General features: G+C 33.4%; 1 protein-coding gene across 1 annotated transcript in view; it reads right to left on the bottom strand.

Annotated features, from left to right (window-relative positions):
• LOC129968406 (protein O-mannosyl-transferase TMTC1-like) overlaps positions 1 to 21,964 on the bottom strand; it is a 314,983-nt gene that overhangs the window by 70,550 nt on the left and 222,469 nt on the right. Inside the window, exons 5-6 of the mRNA XM_056082263.1 lie at positions 3,329 to 3,437; positions 1,096 to 1,199 (exon numbers count right to left, since the gene is read on the bottom strand). Coding sequence (XP_055938238.1) covers positions 1,096 to 1,199; positions 3,329 to 3,437 — 213 coding nt within the window. The remainder of the gene's footprint in view (positions 1 to 1,095; positions 1,200 to 3,328; positions 3,438 to 21,964) is intronic.

The raw sequence follows: 21,964 nt of genomic DNA on the forward strand, positions 1-21,964 counted from the left end.
AAGAAAGTCATCAAATTCACTTGAAGCAACAGCAACCACTCACCCAACACGCTCGCCATAACGCTTGGCGCTACTCAAGGCGCATTACATTCAACAGCCACGATACATCACCACACAACAACCATATTGTCCGACTCACTGGAGGGAGAGTCTGTGGTGAAAGCTGATAAATCAGCTAACAGCTACGGGACATGAGTAATGACTTTTGTCTTGTGGTCTTGTTACGCGGCTAGGTTCGATCCTCGTTCAGGCAATAGCCACTACGTGTTCTAAGTCAACATCTTCAAATTTCCGCACTATACCAGAAAAAGTACGTTTTACTCTAGAATTGGTTAAGCACCAGACCCTCATACATGGCAAACAAAGACATGAGAGCAAAACAATGGATAGTCTTTCGACGGTATACTAAATGAACATTTTACTTAAATGTAATGAGCCATGATCTAAGCAACAACTATATGAAGATTCATTTTGTATTCTTTTAGTAGAAATAGAACTATAAGCCTGCTTTGCAATAATGACTCCATGCCGCCACATGGAGGCATTATTACAAAATCATATAACTGCACCACTTGACTAGCGAAAAGAGATTCTTGGACTTCATAATATCCACATTTCGTGATTACAGAAAACCTACCTGAATTGTGACCATCATAGCCAATGACTACAAGCACATTACGGTTGTTAATAGCTCAATTATACAGATGACTTATCCAAAAATGCATTAAAAACTTGCATATTATGGAACAAAATGATAGCGTATTGAATGCTTGTGTTCAAGCCTAGAATACGAAATACTTCTTAATGTACGGACATTTCAAATAAATTCAACAAGTACTTGTTGCAGATCAGAGCATTGAAAGCGATAGTTTGGATTCAAATTTTATATCTATAAAATTTGTAGCCTTATAGGCAGAATTTAATTGAAATAAAATCCTGCATATACTTGCAATGAATAATCCAGAAATATGCTTATATGTTTCTCTATAAACCAAAGTAAAATACATTATCAATATTTTTAAATACATTTATAATGAATTATTTTAACAAGAAATATGTGGAATGTGTTATAGATGTGTCTGTAAAACTACTTACCGAGTTGTCCACGATTCAGCAAATGCTGCCGGATTGTCATGCTCACTGAACTGAGGGAGGGGACCATTGATGATGCACACACGAAGGTAACACAGAGCGCAAGCCTTACAGAAAAGAGAGAGAATTGTAATTTACGCAATCAGCAAAAGCAACCCGCTATACAGTGAGATCAATGACGAAAAATAGGAAATGACTTTGCTACATAAGATATTAGTGTATCAAGCGATTTAAAGTTCCTCGACCAAAGGATAGGGAGACGAGACACTTTTACAACTAAACGGAAGATTACAATTGTAAAATTTTTTCTTTGTGTGTGAATTACATAAAAAAAGAATGCACCAGATAAAATATAAAAATAGTATAGAACTTTGGAATATTTCAGCAACAGAGTCGCATGAGTAATATGGCAAATAATGCCCAGCATGACAAAGGTAATAGCTGGTACAACATGATATCAATAATAAAATTTTGGAGTGTTTTAAGTAACTGTTCAAATGACTTGCCACCCGAAGCAAGATACGCTTCGCATGTTCTTAATCTCGCAAACGTTTGATTGTGCTATCGCAATGTGTACTTTATTAAATTTACTTAATACCTTTTCTTTGGTGGATTGATTTACCTTTTATTTAATTCACTGGACAAAAGTGAGGAATCTAACAGTCGCTTTTTGAGTTTGAGATGCTTTATTTTATTATCAAAATGAATACGGAAGCTATGAGTTTGACTTATCTTTAAACTTTATCTGAGGATTTGAAAGTCACTTGTGAATGCCTAGATATAATTGTGAAAAAATCCGTAAAAAAAATAAAAAAATATTTTAACTATGCATTATTTTCAAAAGTCAATCTTGTTTATGGATATTTGAAGCATTTTATCTCGTGCCCATATATATATTATTGGTGTTTATATATTTTTTCGTGTTGAAATGTCAGTAAATAATGGATGCAAATAGAACAGCTTTTGTGCATTTAACTATAAATATTTAAATGAACACTTTTTTATTTAATTTTTTTCGTTTTTTTTGTGGGTTGATATGTTAGTTATCTAAATATTTTAATGCATAAAAACAAATATATGCTCCTTTTACCAACTGTTTACCCAACTGTTTGAAGAATCAGCAGTTCTGTTTCCATATAAAAAGGTATGGATGGAATAGCGTTCTTAATGAGCATCGAAGAAATCGCTGCATGCTTCATTTGATAACTCAAGATTCAAAATTCCGCTAAGTAGAAAGTTTTGAACGATTTCTGTATCACGTATGTCACACTTTACTGTGTGAAAAGAAAGTACATTTCTTTTAATGTACAAATTAATTAACATAATTATTTTGTATCGTGTACTAAACATAATATGAATTTCATGCATGGAAAGAGAAGTAACAAATCAATAATTTAAGCTTATCTTTGTAAAAATAACAACAAAATTAAAACTGGGGGGGGGACAAATATATAAGTATGTAAATATAAGTTGTTTTCTTTACAGCTACTTTTTTAGATGAAGTGTTGTACAGTCGTCAACAACAATAAAAGAAATGGAACATCTCAGTAAGTTTGTTATTTTCTATCGTGTCTTCACAAAATCGGTGTAGATTGAAATGGCTTAAAGGGAGAGATTTGTTGAAGTAGACAAAGTGATTAACCAAAATTAATTAACATAATTAATTAATTGCTTGTCCAGCAGTAATTAATCGATACAGAAGGCATATATATATATCAAATTTCGTTCCGAAATTATCAGTAGTTCTTGGAATATAAATAATTTTATTCTATGAAAACTCCTCCTAAAGAACCAAACCCCAGGGACCATATATTAAGTAAATCTTAGTAAATCTAATAGCAAAATAAAACTTTTTCCGCGTTTCTATTCACAGAATTCAAGAGAATAAACAACACAATTCAAATTTATCGTTGATGATTATGATTTTTCAAATTTGATTGATGATTGATTTTTCAAATGATATGAGGATTTTTCAAATGATATGATGATTTTTCAAATTACAATGATTTATGATTTTTCATAAATCACTTTTTTGTTGTTGACAACGGTTTATTGTCTTGCATACACACGCATGTGCAACACATAAATAAAAGCGTTGAAGGTTGCTGCTAGAATAATCTCTTCTAAAACTAAATTAAATGAGTGGGATGCCAATAAATAATTGCTACTATATCTGAACTACTTCTTTCCATTTCTTTCACATATTCCTTTGTTTTATTTTTTAAAGTTTACTCACCATGCAAATTGAAGTAAGTATTCTCGCCAAAATGTGGTAATTAGATACGTTTTCAAGGGATCTTCTTTGTTTACAGTCGCAGGTACCATTGTCTACTATGGAATGGGCACTGAAATAGAAGAGAATCAGTATATATATTATTTACTTATATATTATTTCATGAATAAAATTCTAAAGCCCGAAGATAATTCTCTAAACAAAAGATTGATTTTAAATAATAGGTCTAGTTTGAATTAAAGTTTTCAAAAGCCTTTTCTTGTACGTTTGGTACTCAGCTTCAACGATTCGCCCTATCAATGTTTTCATATTGTTACGGATTTAATACTTCCGTCTAGGGTTCTTTTTGATTTGTTGGTCGATGCAAAAATAAACAGTCCTTTAGTGAAAGATGACGCAGACTTTTATTTACGCGAAGGACACGAGTACACAGAGACGACAAATATATACAGCCGAGATAAACACACAGCAGCACACTACAACAACAGTAGCCCACAAGAAGAAATCGACCACAGCACACAAAGCGGCTGGACAGAATCCAGCAGGAGAGGGGATCCTTGGAGCCCCTTTACGGTCTCTCCAAATCCTCCACTGTCTCTTCGCTTTAGCTGTATCCAACTGCCGACTCACTATTGTACAACTGGTTACTCCACACACGACACGACGCTATTTCTACAATAAACACCAGGACTCGGCACATAGCAGTTCAGCACTCGCTTGAACTCCACCCAAAGCTGGACAATTCCGCCGTTGCTTCATTATCCTCTCGACGATTCGTTACGAGTCTACGACTCCGACTACGATTCCGATTCATTCCGGCTTGAGATTGTCAGACTTTTATAGTTCCTGGGAGGCGGAACGAGAAATTTATGGACCAATCAGGAGTATCTCGATTCATTTGTTAAAATTCTCGAAGTTTCCAGTAATATCTATTTTATCGCTCCCCTCGACTTTTTCTTTTATTTAGGAACTCTATTCTGTTCACTGTATAAAAATCTGCATCTTCTGAATCTGCATTTCCTCGAGGGAAAAGGGATGAGAAGGAATGTAGCAAACCCTCCAAGGTCATGGGATGACCACAAAAGTGAGTAGTCTCTCTCATACGTCTTTCACGTGCTACGACTTAATAGTAAATCTTTCTTTTTTTTCTTTCTTATAGTGTGATGAAGAAAACCAAATTTAAATTTTGAACCTTTTCTCATTTTATAGATTAAATCTGGATTTTGATACAAATCTAAAACTTTAGTTACAAAACGGAGTATCAATATTCATTTATCACGTTCACATACATGTGAATAAATAGGTAGAGAACGAATTTTCCAAAATTTACTACACATCTGCATTTCTGAAGATAGAATTATTTAGCAAATTTCAGTGATCTTGTTTATTGCGTTTTCAGTTATATCCATGTGGATTTGGACAAAGAGATTTCCATTCGGCGGTTTTTATCCAAAATTTAAAGAAAAAAAAAAGCAAACACCTACAAATTTTATGTTAGAGTCACATACCAAGTTCCATTCTTTTATCTGAGTGCGTTTTTGATTTATATATTTCACTGGCTACAGACAGGCTAAAAATAGACAGTTTTTTTCTTGTTCGGTAAGTCTGAATACCTAGATTTATAAAAATTTCAAGTTGAGTTTTTGGATGATTACGGTATCTCCTCGTAAATAGGAAAATAAAATTGATTTAAATTCTTCCCTAATATTCTAAACTTTTATCTCATAATGCATTGAATGCAATCAAATTTTAATATCAAAAGTTTTTTAGTAATCACTACCGTAAATGACAGGGAAATGTAAAATTCAGAATAGGTATCAAAAGTATAAATGTTGTTTTGCTCACCATTGTATTTAATTGAAATCAGAATGTTTATAAGATATTCGATCAAGAAAAAGAAATGAGAGAAAACATAAGCAATATATTTCCTTTCATATGCCACCTTTATGAAAGCGGATAGAGGAGGAAGCGCTGCTTATTGCTTTTTCATTCTCAGACGAGAGTCATCGTTCATAGTGAATTCCAGATATCATTTCTTTCTCTTCTTCTATAACGAGGCATCGGAAATGAGGATATGATGAGTGGGCTTTAATATTCGGGAGTACTTACTCCAGCCTAAAATCCAGACAACTAATGGTAATGACCCAGCAGCAATGCCGGAAGGATTTTTAAGCATGCGAGTGCCCACTTGCTGCAAATAGATGGAATGCAGGATGAGGATTGCAATTCGTAGCCCGTGCAAAGACGGGCGAATACAAAAGCGGCTGCTTTCAACAAAACGCAGACTTGGCGTCTTAACACGTTCAGTGCCATAAGCATCACCCGTGAGTTACACTTACATTCTAATTGTACCGATTTACCTAATTTATATTGAAAGGCTTCCAGAAAATTAAAAAAAAAAATCCGACGAATGAGTTCATAAATGATAATTTAGGCAAATATTGATTCATAAAAGAAAGTGATCATAAGTATGCATTATATGATAAGAAATATCTGAGCACTTTCGTATGTGCACATTTTTATTTCAAATTTTTCTAGAAAGGCTGGGCGAACTGTTCTCTAATTTAAACTATGAAAAGAATACATTTGTAATCATATTTTGCTGTTATTATTCGAGCAACGAAGACATGTAAGAGACCAACCGGAAATTGATGAAGATAAGAAAAAAGGACACGACTTACTCCTTGTGTGCCATATTTCTGTGAACTCATAAAAATAACTCGCATATGTTTTTCCCCTTATAATATATGATGTTTTAAGCCAAACTTTCTGCACAAGTGGCAACGGGTAACGAATTATTCTATCAAAATCCGAAATAAATACAGAAAATGTGAATGCTTGTTATAAATAAATGTGTCTTTTCAGCAAGCGTATACACGCAAACACACATGTACACTCCTTGTGTTCTTGTTTTATAATTTTGTGGCCAGATAATGGGATTGCTTGGCAAAAAAATTCTATTAGAACTGTAATAATGTCATTGCAGCAGCTGAATTTCAGCTGATCTCTAACAGAAGCTAAATGATGAGAGGTTATTCTAAAAAATGCTGTTTCTTAAAATTCGAAATTTCAGATATTGATGTGGAAATATACAATGCTCAGAAATACGCTAAATATCTTCATCCTTTGCTAAATATTGCTCTAGATATTTATAAATTAAATAATACTTAAATATAATATTTATATTTCATTTGTTAAGCACCATATATGACAATAAATTTTATTGCATTATTTCCATTATTATAATTATAACATTATATGCTTTGATGTATGCTACATAATTAAAAGCATTCGCATGCATTTAATTTTTGGGTGCAAAGGCATTTGTCATGACGGTTCAAGTTTAGGCAGAATACACAATGGTTAGGGGTTGTTTCTCATCATTTGGGCCCTCTGGAAGGAAAAAGAACCTACCAAGACATTCTAAATAGCTCCATTCCGCCTACATTGCGATTCCATTTTGAAAGTTGTTTCAATTAAATTTCAATCTCTTTATGTCCACAGAGAACGAACTGTAGGGACCTGCTGTACTGACGTCGATATAAAAGAATTAGACTAGCTTCCTCAGAACTATTACAGCCATCTCATCATGTTATAGAAATGAAGAACTAAAATCGAACTCAGTCACTGCATTTTATATCTATTCACTGTCGCAAGAATAGTGTTCGCTTCCAGCAGAAATATTCCAACGCTAGTAGACAACATTCTTCATAGAATAACAATTGTCCTCACATAAAAAAACTGGTCCTTTCTGTATTAGCAATTGGCACCTCTGCACGATAAACTAACTTAAGGTATTTGATGATTTTTAGTTATATCAGATTACATATTTTTTGAGTTCTGATGTTTGTCCAAATAGGGCCTTGCATTTATGTGGTCTTTATTTGTATAAGAAAAAGATAATTATTCATACTTTTACACTGTAAAGTTCTCGAACTTTTATATTTATCCTCTTAAGAGGTTTCCGGTCCTCCGACTCTGAGGAATATACATTAATTATTGCGCTTTAGCTTTCGGATATACGATTTCTACCATTTTTTGCATATTTGTCAAAATTGCTTGAATCTCGCACTCCGCAATTGTACAATGTATGTCTAGTCCTGGTATGAAGTTTCTGGCAAATATGAAGAGATAAAATTTTAAATTAAGAAATTGATAATTTTAAGAGAAGACAGCCTAAGAAGTCCTTTCTTTTCAAAGACTTGATAGTTCCTCGCTTTCATTTTTAATGTGCAAATGCTTATCTTAATATCATTTGCGCATAAAATTAAAAATCCAGTGATTACCAAAATGTATATAAAGCTCACATAAATTTTCCTGGAATAAGAAATCAAAGGAATGAAAACGTGTGTGAAAAGATGCATATTTTTAAGAGTATCTCTAGTTGGGATTTTTCTTTTTTTGTAAAATCATTTTTGGTTGGTTACATACGGGCCTTTTATTCCAATTCTTATTATTTTAACGGCCATGATTTTCATATTGTTTATAATTAAACATTCAGAATCCAGAATTTCAACTTTACGTCCTTGTGTTATGACGGTAATGAGTAACACAGAAAAAATTTTTGAATTCAAGTTACTAAGAAGTTATAAGACCAAAAATTTGTATTTTGTCAGTTTCAAAAGAAAATGTTCATTGATACGTTTTAAATACATAGTAACTCGACAAATTGTTTAACAATGCCGTATTTGACAAATTGTTTAACAATTTGACAAGTTTATTAAGTGAAATAAAATTTTATTCAATGAATCCAAGTTTAAAAACAAGGGGGGGGGGAAAGACCTAAAATGCCACAGAACTTGAGAAACGCTGAAATGCGAGATGAAATTAAGCTAAACATTTAAAGAATTTGGAATAAATTGAAAGACAGAATTCAAAAGTAAATCAGTGCGCGCGCATATTAAAAGATATTTATACTATGAAATTTAAAAAATGAAACTATCCATAGAAAACTTTTTTAATTTTAACATTGGCAACATATTGCTAGAGATATTTGTGATTAAGCTGTGAAACGGGTTTAATATTTTAATAAAGGAAAGGAGTTTGGAGAAATTGTACTTAAATTAATTTTGAAATAATTGAACAGTAATGGAATTTATATCATTGATGAGTTTATTCTTTTTGAATTCTGGAGATGATGAATAGTATCTGTGCTTTGACGTAACCAAGTTTAAAATATTTTTACCTCCTTTTCATAACCGTCATAAAATCACAAACCAAACTCTTTCAGCCCTTTCACCCCTCTCCTTTTGATAATATAGTTATTACGTTCGAATCCAACAAGGGGCATGATATTGATTCTAACAAGCAGATCTTCTAGGATATATATGTATCTGTATAAAGGAAATAAAAAATATAACAGTAAGAATAAATTATAAAACCGCACGTTAACAGGGGGGAAAGAAAGAAAAATGTTTGAAACACAGGGGAGGAAAACATTAGCATGCGGAACGAATGCGCTTAAAGCTGCATTGAAAGCAGCCAAAATCTTAGTTTTAATCAGTTAAAATTCTAATTAAAATTTTAAAAAACACTTCGATGTGAGCATTTTCACTCTGCAAAGTATGTATGTGCCAAGTTTGGTAGTTTCAGGTCAAATGATTCAGCCTGTAGAGGACCAACATATGCACAGACATATACGTTTATATAAGTAAAAATTAAATAAAGATACATGATTTAGAGAATTATCGAAATAGGAATTTTGATGAGAAATGAAATTTTTTCCGAAAATCGATACATTTTCAGTGACTGATGGAAGAGGGGGTTTCCAAATCAATGTTTTTGTGCAAACAAGTGACGACCAGCGAATGACTAATTCCAGGTCGAAAGAAGATGACTGGTGCACTGTGCGAAGGTTTGGTGTGGGAAGTGATGAATCTGACGCCAATTTGAAATGAAGAGCTCTTTTTCAAACTAGCAATCAGTGGCTTCAGAACGGGAGGTAGGCTAACTAAACTGTAGCTAATCGGAATAAACATAAATTGTGTCCTATCGTAATCGTTCTGATCATGGTTAGATAAATAATAGCTTTTATGTAATGTCGAATTAAGATGACACCTGAAACGGCAAACCCGTTTCCGTTTATACCTGATTTCATAGAAAATTACGAAAGTTTCCGATAAGACAATGTATTTAGGTGCATTCTTATATAATCTCCTAAAATGTGAATGTTTATAAACAGAATCGTCGGTCATCGGGACTTATGTGGTCGGAACAGAAAGATTGACGGGTGAAGTAATTTTAATAATGCTGAATTTTTTTATGTTTAATGAGCAAACCATATCATCAAAGATTTCTTCTTTAGTCTTCCTGCATTTTTTCTTTTCTCTTTTTTATATTTCTTCATGAACTCAAAATATTTTGGATAATGAATTACGAATAAGAAAAACCCGAAGGTAGCATTTTTCATGAGACCTCGTCGCTTTTTGAAGTCCATAAACACAGCGAAGAGAAATGAGAATAAATTTCGTATTTTTTCCTATCCTCCGATTGCGCCCAACATAGCATAGCATTTTAGTCACAAAACGACATACCAAAATATGTATATTTATCTAAGGCTCTGCGCTATCGAATGACACTGGCCTACAATGGTTACGAAATATTCACCTTGAGCGTGAATTTAGCATTTTTTACTGAATCTATTGTGTGATCTCAGACTACTTTTTTCTGCAATTAATCGAACGGTTAATAGTATCCGAAAATCTAATTTGTGTTTTAGCCACGTTTCTTCCAAACGACTGAAACCAAAATTTGACCAAGAACTACAATTGTAGTCACAAAACCACAAGCCAAATTTGATTTAAGCCATCGCGTTATCGATTTATTAAGTTTTCATTTACGGAAACGTACAGACCACTGGGTGTTCAATATTGAAAGGATTCGGTCGAAAATTTGACATGATTCTGTAACTCTGAGATGATAAATCTAGCAGCCCAGTTTCAGTCATGTGTGTTCGCGGTCATGCAAACGAAAGGAGATGCTTTCCATAGACGGATTGCATGCAGAAGTTTTCTGTCGGTATACGTAAGTGTAAAAAAAAGAAATTAATAAACAAATGTATTTTAAAAATTATATTTTTAGGATTTTTCTAAAAGTATGTTTTTAAAAATCGTTTACATTCAATTTATATGGAGAAAAGTTTTATCTTGTCCCGAATAAAATTCCTCCCAAAAAATTCGGAAACAACTTTAGAACTGTCAAACTTATTATAATATTACACAAAAAGGTATTTTTCTTCATTGCATTTCACTTTGTAGTTATTTCGCCTTTTTATGTTTCCCGAAATAAATTGTTTAAATAAACGGCAGAAAAGGAGCAGAAGATTATTTATCATTCCGAGAGTCCCAAAGAAGAATTTAATACTCAAAGAAACGAAACTCCCTCAAAAGAAGCAAGATAAATGTCTTGGGAAAGAATGCACTGCGGCCACTTACCGAGAAAATAAAGCATACAAGAAAAATGCCCCGAATGTTTTGTGGCCGAGCTTTATGATATCAATATCTCCAGGACAGAATGCCGTGGCCAAGAAATTTTTTTTCCATGAAAAATGTGGGATGTGTTTTCTTTGCATTAGTGCAGTTGCTAAGAGTTAAATGCCGGGACATATAAAAGATTTTAAAATAAAATAGATGGAAGACTTTTGATGTCTTGTATCTGATGGTTGGAAAACATTGTAATCGTGAAAGAAAAAGTTGTAATGTAAGAAGAAAAAAATCGAACTCGAGAAGATTTTGACAAATCTCCTCGTTTCAGACCTCCCCGAGCCGAAAAACACATTTTTTGGAATTATGTCTGTCTGTCTGTGTGCGCAGTGATTCATAGCGATTTGAGCTAGATGGACAAAAGTTGGCATATTTTCGTTCTACCAAATTTTTAGATTTCTCTCAAATTTTGAATGAAATCTAGCCAGAGGAAGTTTATCTGTCTGGCTGACCGAATATATGTTAACAGGATAACCACAAAGCAAAGAGAGTTGGATGGATACAATTTGGTAAACACATTTGTCGGCGCTGCCGAGCTTTTTTATTAATTCTTATTTCTCATCAGAAAAATTAATAAGGCAAAGACTGCCCTTTTAGTAAATAAATGTAAACGAAAATAATTGGCCTGACACCATATTTAAATTTTTTGATAACATTTAATTGACGTAGGACGAAACATAACATATAAGAACACTATTACAAAATTTAGTACGTTAACATCATAGAACTTTCCAACATCCATCTCTCTCCTCTCTCGGCCGCGTCTCTCCCGCCGTCCTTCTTCTCCACCCTCTTCCCTTCAGTTTGTTTTCTGGTTCTAATCATCCGCAGCGCCCTCACACGCCGCCCCTAAGAGAAAAACTGGTCTTCAAACGGCAAAAGTTTTTCTCTGATTCCTTTGGCCAAAGTTAATAACATATAAGGAAAAATAACTAAACTAAATAAGAACATCTCATCCACATATTGAAATAACAATGAAAGCTCCGAATATATATATATGAAAAATAATTAAACGAAATATGAACATAGCATACACATATTAAATAAAAATGAATACATATATTGAAAACAATTAAACACAATAAGAATATAGCGTACATATGTTGAATTAAAAACTGAACAAAACATACATTAACACAATGGATATTGAGAACTAATTTTAACAAGAAAAAGAACTAATGTTTAGTTTGTAGACGAGATAAAGCATCAGCGTCTTTGTTTAAGATTCCAGGACGATGAGTAATTTTGTAACTCCATCGTTGCAAAGCCAATGCCCACCTAGTTAATTTAGGGCTTTTTGGAGTTTTTTCAATTAAGTATTTTAATGGATTATGATCAGTTACGATTTCTACCGTAGTTCCATGCAACCATTTATGAAATTTTTTAAATCCAAACAAAATGGCATAAGCTTCCTTTTCAATGGTTGACCAATTTTTTTGAGTTTTGTTAAATTTTTGGCTTACAAATGCGATGGGTTTATAATTTCCCTTTCCATCTTTTTGGGTTAGACAACAACCAACTGCATAGTCAGAAGCGTCTGAGTGAATTTCGAAAGGTTTACCAAAATCAGGGGCATTTAACGCTGTCGCCTCACATAAAGCTTTCTTCAATCTAAAAAACGATTCTTCTTCGCGTTTTCCCCAATTTACATCTCCTGATTTTTTCCCTTTGGTTAGTTCAGTTAGAGGGGTTGCAATTTCCGCATAATTAGGAATATATGATCGATAAAACCCCATTAGTCCTAACACAGATCTTACTTCCTTTTCCGTCTTTGGCCTTTCTAGTCGTTTTATTGCCGCAATTTTTCCCTCGTCTGGTGCATGCTTACCTCCTCCTATCTTATGGCCTAAAAATTGTAGTTCTCGGGCCGCGAAAGTGCATTTTTTAAATTTTACAGAAAACCCTGTCTTTTCTAATTCCTGCAATATCTTTCTCAGATGAATTAAATGTTCGCTCCATGTTCTGGAGTACACTATTATATCGTCAATGTAAGCTTGAGCATAACTAGAATGGTTTCGAAGAACACTATTCATTATTTTTTGGAATGTACCCGATGCTCCCGATAGACCAAAAGGCATAACCTTCCACTGATATACTCCGTTATGAGTGGAAAAAGCTGTTAAAATTTTGTTCTCATCATTCATTTTAATTTGGTAATATCCCTTTAGCAAATCTAGACAAGATAACCATTGAGCCATCCCCGCAGTAAAAACTAATTCTTGTGTATCTTTCATGGGGTAATTAGGAACTTTTGTTACAGCATTAAGGGCTCTATAGTCAATACACATTCGAATGGATGCGTCCTTCTTTGCCACACATACTATAGGATATGTAATGTCTGCATTCGAAGGTTCAATCAAGTGTAAGTCCAACAGTTCTTTCACTTGTCTGTCCACCTCTGCTCTATAAGACATTGGAACACTGTAGGAATGCGGTTTCCGTCTAGTAATATTGGGCAAAAGTTCAATCACGTGCTCCCCGATTGCAACTGGTTGCACTGGTCTTTTGAATAAGGGTTCAAATTCTTTTAATAATTTCTCCAATTCTGTTTGCTGCGTAGTTGATAAGTCAGGTGAGGCTACAGATTTTACTTCCTGCCAAAAGGAGTCTTCTTTCAATGGAGTATTTTCGATGTCACCAAATTCTTCTTCCCCTTCAAATATGACGTTCACACTTCCGGAGCTAGCAATAAATTCTCTCATTTTATTTTGATGCACATGCCTCAGACTACCATCAGGCATCTTCACTAAAAATGAATGTTCATTCTTTCGTGATTCGATGGTACATGGACCTTGCCATCTAGCTAAAAGCTTGTTTCTAGAATGAGGTAATAGAACAATTACCTTGTCTCCTGGATTAAAGACTTTCTTCGTAGATCTCAAATTGTAATAACGAGCCATTCTTTCTTGCTGTACTGTTGAAATCAATTTTGCTTTCTCAGCTGCGTCTTCTAGCTGCTTCTTAAGCTTTCCCATGTAAAGAGGTACTGGAGTAGTATCCAACTGCAAACCCTCTTCATCTGCCACCCAAGTGTTCCTCAGAATAGATAAGGGTCCTTCTGGTTTTCGTCCATATAACAACTGAAAAGGTGCTACGCCGGTCGTGCTGTTGGGGACTTCTCTATAGGCCCACAAAATGAATGGTATTTTTGTATGCCATGTACGTGGCTCTTCCAAAATGACATGATGTAGCATGTGCTTTAACGTCTGATTAAATCTTTCTACCAGGCCATCCGACTCTGGATGCAATGATGTCGAAAATTTTGGGCTGGATCCCATTCTTTTTTCAAACTCTTGTGTCAAACTAGCATTGAAATTAGTCCCATTGTCTGATGCTATTATATTAGGCACACCTGTCCGCATGAAGATGGTTAACAGTGCTTCACATGTAGCTTTGGCAGTTAAACTGGTCAGTGGTACTGCCTCAGCCCATCTCGTGTGTTGATCAACTAGACATAATATATATCTGTGACCTTTTGCACTCGGCGGATCTATAGGTCCAATGATGTCGATGTTTACCACTTGGAATGGCAATTCTGGTCTTGCCACAGGAGTAATTGGTACTCTGTCCTTTTGATTTATTCGCCTTGTCAACTGACAATCTTTGCATTGTTGACAAAAAGCTCTGACATCTTTGGATATTCCATGCCAGTAAAAAGAATACCTTATTCTTTCAGCAGTTTTTCTTGCGCCCATGTGACCTCCAAATACCGAACAGTGAGCTAAATTTAGAACTTCAAGTCTACGCTTCTTAGGCAAAACTAGCTGAGCAACGGACTCCCCTAAAACTTTTTCTTTGTGAAACAAAAATTTATTATGGAAATAATATCCTCCGGAATTTTCATTTGCACATTTTCTAGCATATTCCAAATCTGGACAATCCACTTGATCTTTAAGAAATTCGTCCGACCTTGATTGTTCTTTAGCATTCTTTTCTGAATTTTCCACAGATAATGCCCTTATTTCTTCACTTCCCAAGACTGGGTTATCATCACTTGTTTCATCGACGATTTCTCTATCTTTAATTGTCTTCGGTTCTGTGTCCTTTTCGGAAATATCAACGAAATAATTTTCTTGAACACCCTGCAGCTTGTCCCTTATTTCTGGGGGCATCATCCACCAGAGTAGGAGCAACTGCACACAGCACTTCTTGGTGAATCATGTTCCCGTCTTCGCCAACGATGACACCCATTGGAATATTGACAAGAGAACATTTCTCCGCTGGACCAAAAATGCCTTTTATATAAATTGAAGCCTTATCTTCAACATGAAAATCAGTCAATATATCTCTTCTGACTACAGTTATTTCAGTGCCAGAATCAATTAAAGCTGTTGCAGGCTTTCCATTCACACTTATACGTATCTTTTCTAGATTACAAAGACCTTTATCAAGAGAAGGTCGTCTGTGAGACATCACTTTAGCCACTACTGCCGTTTCCTTAGTTACCGGTTCTGGGTCCACGACAGTTCTGTGAACATTTGCCTTTCTTCTACTATCTTGATCTGAGTTCGTCTTTAAAAGTTTGGGACAGAACTTCTTTACGTGACCATCCACTCCACAGAAATAGCAAGTAAACTTTGGACGGTTTTTCGGTTCGTATCTTTTCCGTGTGAAACCTTTAAATTGCTTCATCTGCTTAGGACTATTATTATAGTCTCTGTTATCACGGCTAAAGGCGTTATTTCTAACATTTACTTGTTGATGTCCCTTGGGATTTGGATTCGATGGTCTACGATAAGTTTTTCGAATACACTCGTACTCGTCTAGCTTGTCTGCTAAATCTTGGGGTTTGACTAATGTCCCCCACACATCAACAAAATGGTCACGAACCTCTTGTGGAACTCTCTTCTTTACTTGATCCGTAATGATCAAATCTTTCAGTCCCTCCAAATCTGTGACATTCAAAGCACTTATCCAGCCTTGAAAGTAATTTGTAACTTCATAAATGAAATCTTTCCAACTCTTCTCTGGATTTCTTTGGTGCTGAACAAATTTCTGCCCAAAACCTTCAGCATTCAATTTAAACTTCTTCATCAAGATTTCCTTCACATGTTCAAAATTAAAAAATTCTGGAATTCTTGCGATCAGCTCCACTATCTCTGCAGGCATGAGAGGTATTAAACATGACACCCAGTTTTCCTCATCAATTTTCAACCTCTTGACTTGTCTCTCAAACAATGACATATATAAGACAATGTCACATTCTTTTTCGTCGAATTTTGGCATGGACTTGGAAATTTCAATCTGCGGATTGATATGAAATTGTCCACCACTAGCTGAACTAGCATTAGATGCAGCCATTCCTGCTTCTATTTTTTTTCTTTTCCAATTCAAATTCCATCTCCATCTGTAACTTCGACTTACTCTCTTGTTCCTTTCTTGTAGAGATTATTGTTTCTAGTAAAGTTTTGACAAATTCTTCTTCATATACCTGACTGCCAGTGATTAATGTTTTTAGCCCATATACTGTCATATCAGATTTCGGTTCCTCCCCCATTTCAGTTGCCAACACTATAAGATCACACTTGACACCCTTTGCCAAAAACGCCATTATTAAATAATAATTCTGACCCGAAAATAAGAAATTTACCCTGTTTCTTTTGAATTATACAAATTCTTTTTTTTTTTGTTGTTGTTGTTTTAAAAACGCGCAACAAGAATTCTGTTACTGCGGAGATACTCTTTACAATATTGGAAAAAAAAATACTCAAATGAAAATAAAGTAAAATAATAATAATTGCTAACAATATTATCTTGATAATTTTTAAATTCATAAAACTTATTTTAACAATCTAAAAGGCAAGTACATGTTTCAAACAATTTCTGTTTTATTTGAAAACATTTCTTAAAATATTAAACATAAAATGGTTTATGCACTTGCGACAAACTTTTTATAATGTAACACAAATTAACTTTTAACAACTTTTGTTGTTGTTCTATTTCACAACAATAAAATATAATCTCTAATACAACACTCCCTTTATACTTATATCAATAGAAAAATGCAAAAGTAATAAATCTTCCATTAATAAAGATCATTCATATTAAAACATTAAACCAGAATTATTTATTTGAGCTATACTCAAATGTTACGAAACAATAACTGAAAGAATTTAGTACATAAACAATCAAAAAAATGAAGAGAGTATTAGAATGTTTTCCCGAATAACAGCAAATAGTATTGATTCTAAGAAATATCCTTTGAATAAAAAAAAACACAAATGGCATAAATTAGATGATAAAAAAAAACCCCATAAATCTACTCTTTCCGTTTACTTATTTCTTGTTTTCTTTTTTTTAACTGCCGTCAACAGGATTCATAAAACAAGAATGATTTATCCGGAACACCGGAAATACGTATATTAATCAGAAAAGTATTATTTTTAAAATATCTTTCGTTCGGAATCGAAACGAAAGTGTTACTGGTAATTATTTTTCAACTAAAATACAGAATTATCAAGCACAAAATTCAATTAAACATATCACTTATTTACTAGAATACAGAATAATCAAGCATAAAATTCAATTCAACATATCACTTATTTAAGACAACAATCAAAATAAATTCTTTAATGTCCAGAATATCTGAAAAAAGAACATAAATATCAAAACAAGTGAAACAAAAACTCGTAGAGCTTATTATTGTATTTTCCAAGAATTAATTCCTTGCAATGTTTATGGAACAATTACTTTATTATATATTGAAAAAAATATATCAAAAGAACACCAGTTTTATTTTTATAAAAATAAAAAAAAAATTATAATAAAATGCTATACAATTATTTATGACAGCATTCACCCTTTCAAAACGAAACGATAGTGTCAACAATTGTTCAGCTCATTTCTTGATAGAAATAAATTTTTAACACAGCATGTTTTAGTTTTGTTTCTCTAAAAGGTACAATAATCCACTTTCTTTTTTTTTACTCTCTTTATTTTACTGACGTAAAATATATTTAATCATCGTAACCACTGACGCGGTATTATCACTGACGTAACAAATAAAATGGCAAGTTCCTGGCGGAACAAAGTATAAACTATAATAAATTAATACTTATTTGTGCTGTAAAGATATATTACCAACATGTTAGAAGGTGACACAACATGCAGAATTTAGAAATCTGGATATCATTGGCGTGATACAACAACTTATATTCCTGACGGAACAAGATCACTGACGTGATACAACAACTTATATTCCTGACGGAACAAAATCACTGGCGTGATACAACAAATTATATTCCTGACGGAACAAAACTATATCTTTACATGCGCACCAAATCAGTAAACATTTAGCTTACCTGAGTTCCTTTAGCTACTGCCGTAACTTCCCTCATCAGATACCTGGATTCGTTGGGTTACCTCGATTTCCTTCTGGATTAAAAGAAAAGATAATAGACACCTTCATTAATCCAGATCCCGTTCGCTGCCACCAAGATGTCGGCGCTGCCGAGCTTTTTTATTAATTCTTATTTCTCATCAGAAAAATTAATAAGGCAAAGACTGCCCTTTAGTAAATAAATGTAAACGAAAATAATTGGCCTGACACCATATTTAAATTTTTTGATAACATTTAATTGACGTAGGACGAAACATAACATATAAGAACACTATTACAAAATTTAGTACGTTAACATCATAGAACTTTCCAACATCCATCTCTCTCCTCTCTCGGCCGCGTCTCTCCCGCCGTCCTTCTTCTCCACCCTCTTCCCTTCAGTTCGTTTTCTGGTTCTAATCATCCGCAGCGCCCTCACAACATTGAAATTTCTAAAGTGTAGATCTATGTGAGATTTGGAACCAAATCAGTCTTGGGATTGATCTCCTGTTGGTCTGTTCTTTTGCATGCATATAACTGCCATAGTTCAAAAACGTAAAAACTGAGGGGAATGAAATTTGATTCACAATCTTGGCATCTAAAGTGTAGATCATTACTGAATTTCGAAATGGATCTATCAAAAGATTGACCGTCTGTCTCTCTGTAATTTTACAGCTTTCAATGCGATAAATCATATGCGCAATGGCCTAGACCTGTGATATTTGGGTTTAAACAATTGTAGCTCAGTTCAGTTTCAACCAGTCTGCGTCTAAAAGATCCATTCGGCCTCCTTCTGGAACTTCTGCATTAATTGCATTTAAACAATTGATCTCCAAAGAACGGAGGATAATAGGATCTTCCGTAACTATTTTTAGCCAAATGCTTTCGGTTTATAATATACAAGTACATTTAGTAATGAGTATACGCGAAAGTTGCAGGGGAACCACCCCCGCTAGTTGAAATTGCAATGAATAAAATTAAATGCATATTATGCCAGTACTAGAAAAATAAATAGGAAAGTGACATTGTGTATATACAAGACAAATAAGCGTAATAAAAATGAACAAACAAATAAAAGAAAAAAGAAACAAGGAAAGAAAATTTGTAATTTCTCGTATAACTCTAAAAAAACATTTTTTTTTTAAATATAAACATCATTTGAATCAGAAACCCAATTTTCGTTATCTATGGTATTAAAATACTCTCCTAAAGAATTCAAAAATTCTTAGGGCATTTCATGAAGTCAACTTAAATCAGCAATGAAGATAAATTATTGAAGATGATATTTAGCATGTAATATGCGTTCTAAAATCGTTGATTTCTATAATGAAAACCTACTGACGATCAGTGTGGTTAAGAAAGTCAGTTCAAAAGTATAATGAGCTAAATGGATCAAATTTGAATTGAATTCTTATGGAATGGTCGAAAAATGGGAACAATATTTTCGTGTTACTGAATAAGTTATACTTCCTGGTCTATAAATATGTATGATATTTTGGACCCAATTTGGCAATTGGTTTACTGTCTACTGAAAAGTATGCGAATGCAATAGTTCAAAATGCAACAGCAGAAATGAATGAATTTAGGATATGTAGTCTTGGCACAAATCTTGTAAATTTATAGATGTAAATCTATCATCAAAGAAGGAAAAAGTTGGTTCTTTTAAAAGTAACACAATAAAACTTAACACAAATCCGAAAAAGACATTCGAAACATTTTTTTAGAAAGGAAGTAATTTTTCAGTGAATTTAAGTACAAGAATTGGATGCAAAAAATAAAATGCACAACACTATTTTGATACAACATAAATTCTCGAAAAAAGGAAGAATTGTACGCAGCATGTCACGTACAGCAACACAGTTTTTACATAAGGACACAATTTGAATGTCAAATATTTGAAATGCCGATTGTAATCTTTCAAAGAATACCTGAAGCCATATATACTTTGTGGGTTGTCATTCATGCTGCTGGCTGCCGTGCTGCCTTGAATTTGTGTTTCATTAAACCTGATTACACGCCTTCTCCTTTTCTTGTACTCAATTCGCTGAAATAGAACCTCACCATGACAGTCACCATTTGAATTAACAATCTCATTCCTTTTGCCAAAATAACTTGCATGTGTGTGCCTGTGTGTTTATAATCAACTTTTAGAGACGTCTGCGGGTGTACGAAGTGAGAATATCTCTCTATCTGAACGGCAAATTGATGTTGCGCCCTTTCCCTTATGCGCTTACGTAATACGACGTGATCTGAGAGTAACTTAGAAAAGAAAAAGAAATACATAATCGTACATTAGAATCTTTTCCAACAAATCAATCCAAAATTTAATAAAAATCTACAACTGTAGTATCCAAACGACAAAAAAAAAAAAAGTATCCTTCTATATTATAACAATCTTGAACCTCCTTGATTTTACCGGCTCTTTCACGGCTTTTACTCAGGAAAGGTTTCCAACTTTTGGTGGATTTTCGTTTTCCCTTTTGTTTTTGCAAAAATGCAAGCATAAAGCCATTTCTTCCTTTTCCCGACTCCGTGTGGAAAAGCTAATGACTTTCCACCTTGGGGTAAAAATCCTCTTTAGCTTTTTCCAGATCTGGCCGACAGAAAAAAGTCGAGGTTAATAGAAGTATGGGCCTTATTGAGGAATCTGGCAAAAGACGGCTACAGTTAAAAAGACTTTTTAAGAAAGCCAGCTGGCATCATCCATCTTATCCAGCTATTAATACTTCCCTTTTGGACCAACTCTCTTTTTAATGGCGTTTATTCTAATAATAAAAAGCTTTTCTCCATATTTTTTTTTTTTGACACCTGAATGTGGGGAAGTTTCTAAAGTTATATTGTTATGTTTAAAAACTGAGATGAGTGCTTATGAATTTCACAAAAAAGAAGGGTTCGTTTCCCCCCCCCCTTTTTTTTTACCAGTTGTTATAATCGACATTGTTCGGTATGATTTTTTTTATTATTATTATGGAAGACATGAACATAACTTTTTAATTAATTGCCACAAAAACTTCAGTAAAAACTTTCTTACGCTTCAATATGGGCGAAAAAATGTGTAAAATGACATACAACAAAGGTTACATCTATCACATATCAAATAAGCTGCTAAAAATACTTGGGGTGAAAGATGCATGTCAGAAAATGAAATTACATGCTTAACATGAGATTTAAAAAAGTTTATATTTAATTTTATTATAGAAAAATATTAATATGCAAGAAATTAGTTTAAAATTCTATAATAAATAAAATCCTCACACTATCTGCAAATATATTTTTAACTCTACAATAGCGATAAGGATAGTTTCAAGAAGTCAGATTCATATCATTTCATGGCGAGGAAGTCGTTTCTTTTTTTAAAAGTTAAATAAAATGAAAGTATAACTTGCACTAAACTTTAAAAAAAAATGAGAATATAAGTTGCACCAAACTATTATAATATTCCGAAAACTAAGTTTTCTCAAAAGTTTTAAATAATTTGACTCGATATATAAATAAAAACTTAGTGGTAACTCAAGGGGGAAAAACGATTGCTTTGAAGTAGTTATAATATTTTCATTAAGTTAATATATAAAATTAATATTTATATTTAAAAACTAATATTAAGTAAATTTTTAATGAATTGTCGCAGCAGCTTTGTTAATAAACTAATTTGTTCTTTAAAGCATTCGTGAGCAAATTGTGAAGAATGAGTATTGCGTGGTTTGGATTTCCATGGCTTACAAATTATTTACAAAATTCAGTTTTATTCGTAGAGTGAAAGAAATGAATTTAGTTGCATGTATTCCCAATTATTATTTAATTATTTCGAAACTTATTTAGACACTCTTACTTTTTGGATTA

This window comes from Argiope bruennichi, chromosome 5 (assembly GCF_947563725.1).
Source record: "Argiope bruennichi chromosome 5, qqArgBrue1.1, whole genome shotgun sequence".
NCBI classification, from domain to species: Eukaryota; Metazoa; Arthropoda; class Arachnida; order Araneae; family Araneidae; genus Argiope; species Argiope bruennichi.